This window comes from Pristis pectinata, chromosome 18 (genome assembly GCF_009764475.1).
Source record: "Pristis pectinata isolate sPriPec2 chromosome 18, sPriPec2.1.pri, whole genome shotgun sequence".
In the NCBI taxonomy this organism is placed as follows: domain Eukaryota; kingdom Metazoa; phylum Chordata; class Chondrichthyes; order Rhinopristiformes; family Pristidae; genus Pristis; species Pristis pectinata.
The window spans coordinates 29,752,140-29,767,062 of NC_067422.1; the positions used below are offsets into that span (position 1 = coordinate 29,752,140).

Here is a 14,923-nt window from a genome sequence, read left to right on the forward strand (position 1 = left end):
CAGGAGTGGGAGGGGTCTTCCCGGTAGTGTAGCAGTTAGCATAACGCTTTACAGCACCAGTGATCTGTGTTCAATTCCGGCCGCTGTCTGTAAGGAGTCTGTACATTCTCTCCGTGTCTGCATGGGTTTCCTCCGGGTGCTCTAGTTTCCTCCCACATTGCAAAGACGTACAGGTTAGGAAGTTGTGGGCATGCTACGTTGGTGCTGGAAGCGTGGCGACACTTGCGGGCTGCCCCCAGAACACTCGACGCAAAAGGTGCATTTCACTGTGTGTTTCGATGTACATGTGACTAATAAAGATATCTTATCAAAGAATATAAGATGCTGAGTGGTCTTGGCAAGGTGGATGTAGAGAGAAAGCTTCCTCTTGTGAAAGAAGAGCCACTCTCCACTGGTAATATTATGCAGTCTTCACTCTGGTACATTGAGAGTGTGACAACCATAATTTCTGCTTTTCACTAAAGAAATTTGCCTTGTGTTGTGCATTCATTATTTTCATGCCTCTTTCTAAAGCATACTCAACAATACCATTGACATGGTTACTGCCACTGAACTCTTGGATTGATACCAGGCTATGAAGGCATAGATTTTGGTGCTGCCCAAGCATGTTGCTGCTGCTGTTTTGGGTTGCTAGATCTGTTCTTTTCTGTCTACCATCCAGCACAGCAGTTGCACCTTGTTAAATGATCAAAAGTGGTCGTAATGCAGAGCTGAGACTTAGCTTTTACAAGGACTGTAAAATTGCAGTTCCAACTCATTCCATCATTTCTGTGACAAGTTAGCTGGACAGGAGGAGGTCAAGCATGTTTTCCCTGCTGTCAGCTCCCTTAGTAGCTGTCAAGGGCTCAGAATCAGCAAATATGTCCCTCAGTGCTCAGACAATTAATCAGCAGACAAACCATTTAGTTCCCACAATGAGATTACTTCCTGTAAATACTGTCAAGATCCATTAATATACTACAGAATACTGCATTCTCCAGATATTTGTGAGCATCCACTATGCAAAATCTACTCTAAATGAGCTGTTATCCAATTAAATAGGTGTTTCAGTTTATTCAGTATATAACTGGAGTTCCAGCACAATCTACTAGTAAATACCAGCCAATCAGATTAGCTACACGTGAATGTTTGCTTTAATCTTACTTTCCTTTTCTTGATCTCTGTAAATGGCAGATTATTCCCAGGTCAAATGGCCAGCTGAGGAACTGAAGCATTTGTTTCTTTTAGAAGATCCTGAATGGTTATGCATTGGACGGCAAACTGATGCCCTCCTGTGCTGATCTTGCTGGAGTATGAGATGGGTTAGCAGGGCACCTGACTGGCCAAAGACAGTCAGACACAAGCATTGAGCCACAACCCACTGCACTGGAAGAAAGGAAATTGCAGGGGTCTGTTTATCTTTGGTCAACATAATCCCTCAACTTTCTACCATCTGAGCAATGTAATCCTGTACCTAGATTTTCATGTTATTCCCAGTAATTTTGGAGGAAATTTGTCTGAAAAGCCAAAGAAATTCTGTAAGGAGCCAATAATTACCAGTATCTTAGGACTTCCATCAAGGTACAGTCATTCATTAAGACAACCTTGCAGCAATCGTTATGTTTATTCAGGGTACAGTAAAAACTGCTCTGGATGAGTCAAATTCAGGTCAATCAGCGTACTAGCTTACATTTGTACTGAATTTGAAATGAGGCATAGGAGTGTGGCTTTGTGGTTTAATGAATTCCTGTCCTGGTTTCATTCCCTTAATAATTTGCTCTTAAAAGAAATAGCAATCATCCAAGTGTTTTAAAACAGTTTTGGGATATGAGAAATGAGGCACTTGGGGTTCTATTAACCACTAGCAGAATTATGTGAGGAAAATGACTAAATTACTGTCCCTGTCATTTCTCTAACCCCTCCCCTTCCATTCCTCACCCTGCCAACCTGGTATCCAAACAACTACACCAAAATGGACATTCTCAGCTTTATATACCCTATCTCTGCCTTTCAAAATGAACAGGTGACTTCCCCACATCATTGTTTAAACATCCATAACAATATGCATGAGAAGAAGGCCATACCCCTGATCCACCCTGTGGATGAGTTGCCGTAAACCCATTGGGACCTCAGGGGACAAGGATCACTGCAGGAAGTCCTGTGATTGCAAGCTAGATTTCTTCCCATTCCACGCCACTTTGCTGTACAACTCCTGTTATATTAAAAACTCTTCTTGCAACACCAGGGCAGGAATTTGATCAAAAAAGTGGTGGGCAGAAATTTTCAGTGACTGAAAATATCTTAAACCCACATTTCTAAACCTGTCATCCACGTCAGCGGTACGGGGGATTTTCCTCCTTGGTTATTTCTGTGATTATTTGACTCCCTGGATTGTCCTGACTGTCACCAGTGCTACGGAGGAAATGTGCTCAGAATGGCTGGGTGCCCTTTTATTCGTCTGTATTCTTATGTTGGAGATACTTGGAGCAAGGTGCCCCCAATTCCCCCTTACCTTCAAATCAGGAATGCCATAGCCTTTTCTTAAAGTGATCTGGAAGACTTCTAATGAACTGATGTAGGCCGCAAGCCTTGTAAGACTCTGTTTACCACTCCCTCCAACACCAACAAGCAGTGCATTTCCTCTAGGAGACTCCAAAATCCGGTTAATTCGGCAGCTGGGACAAATAAAACAGTAAGATAATTACTCATTGGTTACAACCATTTTGCATCACTAAGAGCACTGAGGAAAATGTATGCATTCTTACATGTGACTCATGGCGTCCTCGAAAAGAACCAAGCTCATTGCAGCATTTACTTCATTGTAACTATCCAGTGCTTCCATCAAGATTTTGTTCAAGGATTCCCAGTTCTGCACAGGCATGTATTTGGGTTCCCCAATCCCACCGGAAAAGTGGCAATACATGTTCATAATTTTAGCCTGCTCCAGGGTCTCCTCCATGTCCTAGGGAATAAAAGCCACATGTCAATTTTTTTTGGTAGAAACCAGTTTTGGCCTTTTAAAACATAGTTAATGGTCCTTGCTCATTGGATGCTTGTGCGATATTTTGAATAGAGAAGGGTAACATCGTCACTCCTCCATTGCTGACAGTACTGGTTGCATCAATGGGCTCCATTCATGTTTATCACAAGGTAATGTCTAATCGGGTGTCTACTCTGCGTTTTGCCTGGGTTTTCTTTCTCTATTTATGTCTATATCTGTTACAAATTTTTGTCGTGATAAAAATTAAAAATAATTGTGTGTGGAAAAAACAAAATGAACGTGGAGTCAGCAGAGACAAGTTTCTGAATTTTGTTTCGAACAAAGCGTTTTATCCCTTCTATTTTGTCCAAGATCACACTGGATTCACACACTGTTCTAATGTTTGCCGTCCAGTCTATTGGTGTTCTACAGAACATGGAGGGTGAGTTGTGAAACAGGGAGGGTTGATTTCTGCTCCATTGTTGATAGACAAAACAAAGTAGGGCAAATTTAAACAAATCAATTTCCCATGACTTCCATGATGTTTGCCGTATAGTTTAAAGGCAATTTCTTGAATGACTGATGTGCCCTCATTAACACATTTTTCTAAGACCCTGAAGCTATACCACATACATCAAAGAACTTCTTCACCAATTCTGTCTGGATATTATCAAAGACGCTGAAGTCTTTTTCATCCAACATCTTATCCCTGTAGACACGATTAGACTCGTGCTGGTATAACTTGACCAGATCTTGAGTAGTTTTCAGACAATCAGGTGTACTGAAGAGAACGCCCTGTGAAAAACATATAAACACTGCGTTAGCAATGCTAGTAATTTGGTTAAACGAAATAAGATGTTCAATTATACGGTGTCTTTCAGAACCACAGATGCTCAGAAATGTTTTACAACTAATAAGGCACTTCTTTTTTAGACCAAGGTTAATGGGATTCTGTAATTGATCAACAATCCAGATTTAATTCTTGTTCAGGATCTTCATTATAATTATTTCATAATTCAATATCTTGGAGCAACATCATCATAATGCACAATAGTCAGGACAGGAAATTGTGGAGGTGGAAGGAATCAAGCTCCAAGAAAAATATTCATACTTCTTAGGTGCAAATTTTCGTGCAATATAATGTCATTTCCCCATGCTTAAAATGCTGTTAGACACAGATGTCCAAAGGGCTAATTTTATACTTCCAGGAGAAGTGTTCAACTTAGAAGATAAATTAGGTAGATTACACAATCTATACCCTTGGAAGAAGAAAGCATGCAAATTTCCAAAGTTAACAGAAGGAACTGTGGCAAAGGAAGCCAAACTGAGCAATGGGTCATGTGTAAAAACAATATGGAGAGTTACCTTTGCAACCTTAAAAGAGTATATTGTTAAGGATAACAGGAATAAAATATAGTACAATTAGAACTAACAAACAATGCTCTTACAGCTGCCTAAAGGTCACCAAAGAAGTAGAATGCAAATAGTAGACTAGGAAAAAATATTTCTTCAAGGGAAAAGAAACAGTTCTGCAGACACTTGAAAGCAGAGCTTTGGCAGAAATCTCATGTCCTAAAAAAGATGGTGGTTAGAGACACTGCAGGAGGTTCAGCCTCTCCCCAACATCATGTTCTTCCATGCTTTGAAAGCCATCTACAATCCAAACACCCAAGGCCCATCCAACTGAGAGCTAAGAATGAGGGTGAGCTCACTCGGGGCAGAGAGTCCGTCTATATCTGCTGGTAAGAACATTTCAAAGACCTCCTCAACTGTGACTCCATCCTCAACATGAGTCCCCTGGTCTCCATTACCAGTTGGGTTGTTTCAAACCAGGAGTCACAGAGTCAGCCATTCAGGAATGAAATAAGAAACTTTTCCACCCAGGTGGTGAATCATTGGAATTCTCTACTCGAGAGATGTGTAGGCTAGATCACTATAAGTACTGAAAGTGGAGGTAGATACATTTTTGAAAGATCGAAGGATTGAGGACTATGGGGAATTGGCACAGAGGAACAGATGCCCGAGGTAGATCAGCCATGACCATATTGAATGGTGGGACAGGCTTGAGGACCATGATGGCCTATTCCTGCTCTTCTTGTGTTCTTGTGAGCAGGCACGAAGGGCCAAATGAACTGATTCTATTTCTTTTGTTCTGATTCACGAGTCCCTGTCATTTACATTTAAAAGACTGTTAAGTTCTAGCAATGTTCCCAAGCACTGGAAGGAGGGTCATACGGCCAACATTAAAACAGGCCAATAAGTAAAAACCAAGAAATTATGACTCTATTAAAAAGACAAGCTGGCTAATTTCAAGAGAAATAATTTCTCTCTAATCCTATTAGGTGATTAAAACATGTTAATGTAAGAGAAAAGCTGTGTGTGCAAGGGCAGCGTGTGACAGGAAAACAGTCAGGGGAAAAGAAGAGGCACCCATGGGCCAGCTGGCACAGCATGATTTATGAGTCACTCACATTTCAAGATCTCATCATCACTGCACCTAACTTAAATCAGCCAGTATTGGTCTGTGATTGAATAATTCAGATTAAAAAACAGGTGTCCTGGGAATAAGGTTGCAAGAAGACAAGGGAAGTATACATGCAGAAGAGCGCGTATAAAGAAACCAGGATCGGTAAGAAAGATAGAAACATTTGGGATCAAGGTGCTAGAAATTAGCTGGATGCTTTCAGGGGGCAGATTCTGAAAGCTTGCAGAATGCCTTGTAGATCAAGAATATCAGAAATGGATTTTATGCAGACAGTCCAATTGTGAGATTGTGTTGTCCCAGAATTGTTAACCATTGTTAACTATCACTGTTACTATGTGTGGAGAATAAATCTGTTTGACTCTAAACAACATAGTGTCAAACAGATTTATTCTCCACACATAGAATACATTTAATAGATTCACTCTATTAAAAACAGTACTTTCAGTATCAGTACTTTTACTATCAGTAGAATATATTGACTGTAGTTAACATTATGTTATTCCAACTAAGCTGTCTGGAAAAAAGATGGGGATACACAATTGCAGGAGACTCAATAATAACCCTTACTAGTCTCCCACTCGCCAATCATTATGGTATAATTTGTACAGACTGACCTCTGCCCCAAATTTGACCTGATCCACCACTCTGATGAAGGCATGCAGTTACGTGACTAAAATTATCACTCCACTACAGCAAAGGTCAAATTTTAAACATCTCCATCCAGTTACCCCAACAACCATGTTTTTCTGTATATAACATTTTTAGGCTTATTTGTGCAAAGTGTTGCAAGTTAGGTTTAAGTTATTATTATGACTCTCTTCTAAAGCTCCTCTATTGTTTCTATATCACCCACTCTGAAATGAGACTAATAACTGGGCAACATTAAAATTGTAAAACCTATAACCCAAGTGTATGTTGGTGAGAGGTTAACAAAACATTGTAGTTGGTAGTGGAATTATTACTGAAAATTCATTGCCAAATTAGGAAGTCTAATTATTAGAAAACATGTAAATTACTCTAATTTTAACTTGGGAACGTCTCCTGCCTTTTTCACAAACATGGCAATGGGTTTGGTCTTCCGTTTGAATATAGATAACTGTTGGACACATTTACTCATCGTGCCTTATGGATAAGGCTGAATATGAGCTGAATGTGATCATTCAACTATTTAATGAATGACTGAAAATGGTCGACAGAACACAAGTAAATTTTAAATGTGTACAAAGGATAAGATTATAGTTTCATCATTCACACCATTGTCAGGAACATACTTTTTTTTGCTGAGAAATTATAGCAATAATTGCTTAATAATTTTTAATTTATCAGAGAAAGTTAAGCTAATGGGTTACAGGTAAGATGTGCCGATGAGAAAAGGAATAACAGCAGTTCCCATTTCTCCTACAACTCCATATTCTCACTATCATGTCCTAATTGAATGAATGTTAAACTTCCATCTCTCCATTTTGGTGCTTTTTGTCTACAATGGCAAATTGTTTTAAGAAGCTGGATACATTCATCTGAACAAAATTTTGCAGCAGGGAGAGTTGCATCCAATATACCTTCTGAAAGGTATGCACCATTTCAATTTCATTCAAGACATTTGCAAAAAAGTCAATGAGTGCATCCTTCTGATTATCTTTTGAAGATAATGGATTGAAAAAAGAACTAAACCTATTTTTCCTACAAAATCAGATGATGTTATGCCATTCAGACCAAACTTAAGCAGCAACACATGCTGGTGAAAGAAGATCCAAATTTCACTCACTGGTAAGACAGCTGGCCGTGGAGCAGCAGAATTGCGGCTGGGGGTGGAGAGAATGAATGCAGGCTGGGATTGCTCAGAGGGCAACAGGGGGTTCATAGATTGCTGGCATTGAGAGAAATGTGGGGCAGTTAAGTTGATCGGAAGCTCAGTCTGAGGCAACATGAGCAGAGTGGGAGCTGTGCCCCACGTTCTTTAAACATGGTAGTTGGGATGATCACTACTTCACCTGCTAGTTCCACAATCAGTTCAGTAAATTCCTGTTAGCAAGTACTTTCAAGGCTTAATTTTATTAAGTGCTGTCATCACCAATAGTGACTGACTCATGGAAAACTAATCTTTTAACGGTCACCTCAAAGAGCAACGAGACCCCATATTTACTTATGCCTGTTCCAAGCACAGGCACTGTTTGTCCAGAAATGATTACAAGGTCCCTGCAGCTGAAGGCTTAATGCACTAGCTGACAGCCCAGTTTATAAACCATTATATTCAAGACCAATAGACCATGAACAAATCTTCATGAAGGTAATTCAAATTTGTTGTTCTGAATGGAAGAATGGTAAAAGGTATAAGAGATAATAGAACAAATGGAAAACAGAATTGCAACACTTCCATCCCAATTAAAGAAGGAACAATGGAACACAGTTATACATTGGAGACTAATAGGCAATAGGGAGTGATAATAATCCGGTATTTTAATGGCACATTCATACAGGTTTTGTAGCTTTTTGTACAAATATAGTGACAGTTAAGATTGCAGTGTGTCTAGGCTTAATTATGGATGTGACCATGAGAGTGATTATCCAATGGAGCCGTAAAATTGCAAAAATTTTCTTCACTTGAAATCTTCACATTGCAGGAGAATTTTGAATTTACAAAGTGCTGCCTATTTGCTCTCAATTTTGGAAAGCAATCAAATCTCTATGTGGCACGTACCTAACTCTGCAACTAGAGACCAGGATTAACTCTAACCAGTGGTACACAATGTTAACACTGCTGAACTCTAACTGAAATTCTCAAAACAGGTTTAAGTGCATGAATGCTCACAGCCCAAAATTGCACAACTGTCTTTGCCTCAGCAAGGGGGAAACTTTCCACAGAACCTCATTCCTAAATTACCTCAGATCTATAGTTCCAAATTCAGGTTAGGCAGGACTCAGTGCCATACTAGCTCTCCCCGTTCACCTATTAGGTACCTCAATTATTCAATACGGTGGCTGCAATACTCACAATCTTCTGTACTACAGATGCATTACAGCTTGTTTGGCAGCTGGTCTGCCCAAGACTGCAAGAAACTGCAGAGAGTTGTGAACATAGCCCAGCACATTAGGCAAACCAACCTCCCTTCCATTGAGTCCATCTACAATTCCCGCTCCCTCGGGAAAACAGATAACATAATCAAGGACCCCTCCCACCCTGGTCATTCTCCCTTCTCCCCTCTCCCGTCAGGCAGAAGATACAAATGCTTGAAAGAATGTACCACCAGGCTCGAGGACAGCTCCTATCCCACCTTTATCAGACTCTTGAATGGACTACTCATACACTGACAGATGAACCCTTGACTTGCAAACCTACCTCATCGTGGCCCTTGCACTTTATTTGTTTACCTGAACTGCACTTTCACTGTCACTGCAACCCTATATTCTACATTCTGTGTCCTCTTTACTATCTCAATGTAATTATGTATGACATGATCTGTCTGGAGGGCACACAGAACAAAGCTTTTCACTATGCACATGACAATAATAAACCAATACCCTATCCATCAGATGTTGCTTTGGGAGAATTCAAGCAACAAATCTGCATTATATCTGGGATAAGCTGATTGCTCTGATCAGAGTGAGACTAAAAAAAAGCCATTTTTTTCCCTCTCTGCTTGCTCAGAAGAATGTCGAAGAGATTAATCTTTAATTTTTGAACAACACTGGAAGATTGGCAACCTAGTCACGTCCCACCTGAATCCACAGTCATTCTGCAACATTTACACTGCTACAAAATGGAGATCACTGCTATACAAATTCTTCATCAGACTGCTGCCTTGTTACCACTTCCTCTATTGCCCAATAGTCTACAATGCCTAACCATGTCAGAATGGCTTGCAACTTGAGGTGGGCAACTTTATTCGCTATACTTCTCATTTTGAAAAGGATAGAACATATTGTGTGATAATAATTTTCCAATCATGTTTCCAGCATAGAAGTACAATACCTACAACAATATCAGCACAAACAACAGCTGGGTATCAATGAACACCCTACCTGAATTATTGATTGTGCCCTATTTGTTTTCCAAAACATCTAAAGCACCTTGATGAACTTCGCTGCACTAGCTGCTGCTATGTCGATATGCCCTAGATTGTTTTGCAAGGTGCAACATGAATTACAAATGACACAAGACTAGCTCAAACTACACATCATTCCATCAGATACCTCTGAAGGATAGCACAATGTGATTGGGAACAGGGGATTGCATGTAAATCACTTGACATTTACTCTGTCTACAATCACAAAATAAAAACAGTAATAAAAATACAATATGCCAGGTCTTTGAATTAACTGAAAGTCCCACTGTGATGGTAATCCAACTTAAATGTTACTAAAATAAATCATAAAATATAATTGGCAAAAGCCTCTAAACTCACAAGCATTTTATCTACATATTTTGTCACCATTTGGTAATAAATAAGCCTACTGACAATTAAATTAACTGTTCAATCAGCTTTTGCTGAATAATGTGTGACCCAATTCTATTTGCCACAGAAATCTATTCCCTGACTTGACCTTGATCATTGACAATCTTCCTCATCATTCCTTTCAAGTGCTTCAAGCCAGAGTGCCCCTAAAGCTAATGAGAGAGTATAATTCTTCTTGCCAACCTGTCTGTGCTTTTCAGCAATTTCTTAAGGAATTGACAAAAGGCCAATTCTGCCAGGTTGATCCTTTCATTCTTATTTAATTTAAGTTGGTCTCCAGTGCCTTTGCATCCAATATCTCAAATGATATGTTGATTTATGTCTGCATTTTATTCTTCTGTTGTTAAAACAAAGCTGTGCTTTAATTGGTCTTTAAGCCCACAAGGTCTGCCATTGTAATTAATCATCACTGAATTTCATCAGAATTTATCGAAAATGAGGGAAATGCAAGGATTGGATGGTAAATTTCCAGATTCACATTGGAAAAAAATAGTCTGAACTTGCAACCTTTCCTTTTCTCTTATACGTACATCACATAAAAGTGTTATGCATGCTCTCCATGTTTGTCTTAGAAGGAACAAATCAGAAAATGAACAGTTCATAATTTAAATTAGTCAATTATAACTTATCCAAATTCTTTATCTTCTTGAAAATGTACTCATATTTTTGAAACTACATTTTCTCACTATGGAAAATAACATTAGCTGTGTTTTATAAACATTAAGTTCTTTCACTCCTACATTGGAAACTTCCCTCTTTGACTTGTCTTTAAATGGGTTCAGAATGTCATTGGTACATTGAAATTCTGGAGTAGTGGAGTATCAATACTCCAACACTTGGAGTATTGTGCTCAGTTCTGGTCACCTCACTACAGGAAAGATGTGGAAGCCATAGAGAGAGTGCAGAGGAGATTTACAAGGATGCTGCCTGGAATGTGAAGCATGCCTTATGAAAGCAGGCTGAGGAAACTCGGCCTTTTCTCCTTGGAGAGACAGAGGATGACAGGGGACCTGATAGAGGTGTATAAGATGATGAGGGGTATTGATCGGGTGGATAGTCAGAGGCTTTTCCCCAGGGCTGAAATGGTGGCCACAAGAGGACATAGGTTTAAGGTGCTGGGGAGTAGATATAGAGCAGATGTCAGGGGTAAGTTTTTTACTCAGAGACTGGTGAGTGCGTGGAATGGGCTGCCGGAAACGGTGGTGGAGGCGGATACGACAGGGTCTTTCAAGAGACTGTTAGATAGGTACATGGAGCTGAGTAAAATAGAGAGCTATGGGTAAGTCTAGTAATTTCTAGGTTAGGGACATGTTCGGCACAGCCTTGTGGGCCGAAGGACCTGAATTGTGCTGTAGTTGTTCTATATTTCTATTCTGTTCTGAAGCCCAAATCTCCTGCAAGAATTGCATCCCCTTTTCTTCTCTTTTCCCTCTGACGATCACCACTGGCTTCTTCTTCCATTTATTCAAACTTGACTAATGTTCCACAGGTGGCAACTTTTCTTTTTGGAGGGCTCTTTGATGTAACGGATGTTACAGACAGATGTATTGCTGTTTCCACATGCACCAACTTCCCTGTGGGCATTACTGGGCTTGCACTGACCTGGAATCTTTACCCTTTTTGAAAACAGACATCCCACATTAGTAAAATGTGCAACCCTCTCCCACCCATCACCGCCACTCATGCAGTTGTGTGTTGAGAATGTAACTCAGCCTGAACTTCACTCTATACTGTGCCAGTATTATTTTATCCACTATTCACACAAGCTAAAAATATGGTTTCTCTGCATTCCACATCAATTCCTGAAGGTTATAATGCAAACCAGTTTTCTCACATTAGACTAAAGAATGGATTACTTTATTTCATGTAAGATGTTTATAACTGATAGACATCTGCATCCAAGCCAAATTCAAAGCCAGGACAGTAAGAGTGCACAGAACATAGAACAGTACAGCACAGGAAAAGGCCCTTCAGCCCATGATGTCTATGTCGAGAATGATGCCAAATTCAACCAATCCCTCCTGCCTGCACATGATCCATATCCCTCCATTCCCTGCATATCCATTTGCCTATCTGAATGCCTCTTGAATGCCACGATTGTATTTGCCTCCATTACAACCCCTGACAGCACATTCCAGACCCCTACCATTTGCTATGTAAAAAACTTGCCCTAACACATCCTCTTTAAACTTTTCTCCTCTCACCTTAAAGCTATGCCCTTTAGTATTATACATTTTGACCCTGGGAGAAAGATACCAGCTGCCTGTCTATACCTCCCAAAATGTTATGAACTTCTATCAGATTTCCCCTTACCCTCTGAAGCTCTAGAGAAAACAATCCAAGTTTGATCAACTTCTCCTTATAGTTTATACCCTCTAATCTAGGCAGCATCCTGGTAAACCTCTTCTGAACCCTCTTCAAAGCCTCCACATCCTTCCTGTACTGGGGCAACCAGAACTGTATGCACCACCACAATAGCTACACCACAAAAGCTTACGACATGTCCAAATCCAAAATACCTGCCATTTTATCAGTAGATACAGCCCAATTGAATAGTTTTTTTTAGGGACAAGCAAAATGAGTTATTTCCTTTTCTTGTTAAACAAAATCAGAGCAAAGCTGCAAAGATAAAAATGGGATGCAATTTAACCACTGGCAGACAGGAAAATGGCATAGAAGTCAAGGTTTAAAAAAAAAGAAAATAGAAAGATGCAGGAGACACTGCATTTTGGTCTAGCCAGCACTGGCTGTTCATGTCCAGTTTAAAATGAAAAATAACAGCTGGTTGTGACTGTAACACAATCTCACGGCTCAAATGTTATTGATAGACTCTTCAAGTTTTTTCTTAAGTTTTGCTGTAGTGGTTTTACCACATTAACAGAACCTCTCAATTGTCCTGCAGTCTTTTAATGTCCCAAAGGTAACTGCATATAAACAAAGATAATCCAAGTTGAAGAAAGAATAAAGGATTAAATAGATTAATTAGAAAGTACTGTTTCAGGTACTTGAGTGTGAATGTTGTCAGTGCTGCTGTGAAGAGTCTTTGTCTTTTGTTGGCTTTATTAGACCTGCATGAAATGAGCAAGAAGAGTTTTGACACACTTTATAGTGGGCACAAATAAGAACTGTATCTTATTTGGAAGCTACACTTATAAATGACAATGAACAGTGCTGTTTATCATGATGTAGTTTTGAAAACTGAAGAATCCTTTTGTAAGTGATGCAGCAATACTCTAGATCCAAAGTTCTAAATTAACTTTTTCTTTACGCATCTACCTAAATCAAGATACCTGTGTGTATTCACTGATGGCAAAGGGCACATTATTATATTGACCATACTGTGGGGCATCAGGAAAATCTTTCTGAATTGACAACCTGAATCAGCCATACTTTGCAAAAGCAAGACACAGCAATTTATTTTGATTTTTGTGTCAAGATCAAGTGTGCTGCCCAACCTTGAGAAACAAGTTTTTTTTAATGATTTGGCCCGAGGATCTGTGCTGAGAGTTCAGAGGCACCGTTGTTCTCAGGCTGTGGATGGTGACAGACCTGAACGTCACTTTGTTATCATAGCAAGGAACTCACTCTTTGATATTAACAGCATTGAGATATGGCAGGTAGGAGAGCAAGGTAGTGGCTACACCATATTCTGGAGGGGCAAACTTGAACAGGACAGGATGAATCCCCATCATTAAGTATGAGCTACTCTGGTGTCTCAATGACTCCATCAGTATAAGCAGTGAATGCCTCATGATGCTCCAGCCCATTCTAACACAAAACCAGCACACTACGGTCATCAGAACATGTGCCTCCACACCAGAAGCTGTGAATTAAGCCAAAGAGAACTTCCATTCCCACCAGGAAAAAGATTCTCAGCCCACATCCCAACTGATCTTCCTGAGTGACTTCAATATCATCGTGGGAAAATTATAACTCGACAAGGAGGGCTTAGGGAAGGCCAACTCCAACTGGATCTGTGACCTGACAAAATGCTTGGAACAAAGTCCTGTCAGAGCCAACACTCAGAGGGACAAAAACAAGACCCCATGGCAACACCCTCGCTCCAGGCACTGGCAGCTCTAAGATGCATCATCATCTGAGAAAGAGATTACAAGGATGTCCCCATCACCTGCACATGATGGGCACCAATGACTGCTGGACTGAACAATCTGATAACTCCCAGCCAACAGCAGCTTCTGAATGATGGACAGCATTATTATGTGAAAAAGACTCTTAGCTTCCCTACCAGAAAGAACTGAGGTTGGGTCAATGAGAATGACTGGGAGATCCAGAAGCTAATTAACCAGAAATACAAGGCAATCCTAGAAATTCCTCCACACCTCAAGGGGAAAATAACTAGCTCTACCAGGCACCTGTACGATCCAGTAGAAATCCCAAGCAGTAAAGAACAGATGGTGGGTGGAACGAACAAGAGCACAGGAGATCCAGTAACTCACTGACAGCCCTGTTGTGCTCAATTTCTTCAGTGTTGTCAAAAGCACCTATGGCACAAATACTGAAGGCTCCACTCTGCCAAGGGACAAGAATTGAGATAAACCTATCAAGGATAAGGGAGCAGTCAGCATTCACTTGAAGGCCTCCTCTATCACAACTCTGTCCTTTGACGCCATCCCACAACAACATACCTGGATCGATCCTTGTCACCACTCCTGGCTGACAAGAAGTTGTAAAAGTCCCTTCCTTCCACCTTTTCATACTGGACATCTCCCCTCTATCTTTCAGTCCAGATGAAGGGTCTCAACCCAAAACATCGACTGTCCATTTCCCTCCATAGATGCTGCCTAACCCGCTGAGTTCCACCAGTACTTTGTGTGTTGCTCAAGAAGTCGTAAAAGCCGTATGCCAAAAAGGCCTCAGGAACAGATGGTATCCCTGCTGAAACTCCAAAACCTGGTAGTGAGAAACTTCATCATGAATCCAAAACCCCATTGCCCACGAGGGAAAATGGAGCATATGCCAGAGACACTGTAATCATGACTACCTATCAGAAAGGTGATACAATTG

At 40.3% G+C, this 14,923-nt stretch overlaps 1 protein-coding gene across 1 annotated transcript in view; it reads right to left on the minus strand.

The window, feature by feature from the left end:
- The window catches only part of LOC127580053 (dynein axonemal heavy chain 9-like), a 377,996-nt gene that overhangs the window by 201,643 nt on the left and 161,430 nt on the right, over nucleotides 1-14,923 (minus strand). Inside the window, exons 42-44 of the mRNA XM_052033209.1 lie at nucleotides 3,593-3,754; nucleotides 2,745-2,941; nucleotides 2,492-2,654 (exon numbers count right to left, since the gene is read on the minus strand). Coding sequence (XP_051889169.1) covers nucleotides 2,492-2,654; nucleotides 2,745-2,941; nucleotides 3,593-3,754 — 522 coding nt within the window. The remainder of the gene's footprint in view (nucleotides 1-2,491; nucleotides 2,655-2,744; nucleotides 2,942-3,592; nucleotides 3,755-14,923) is intronic.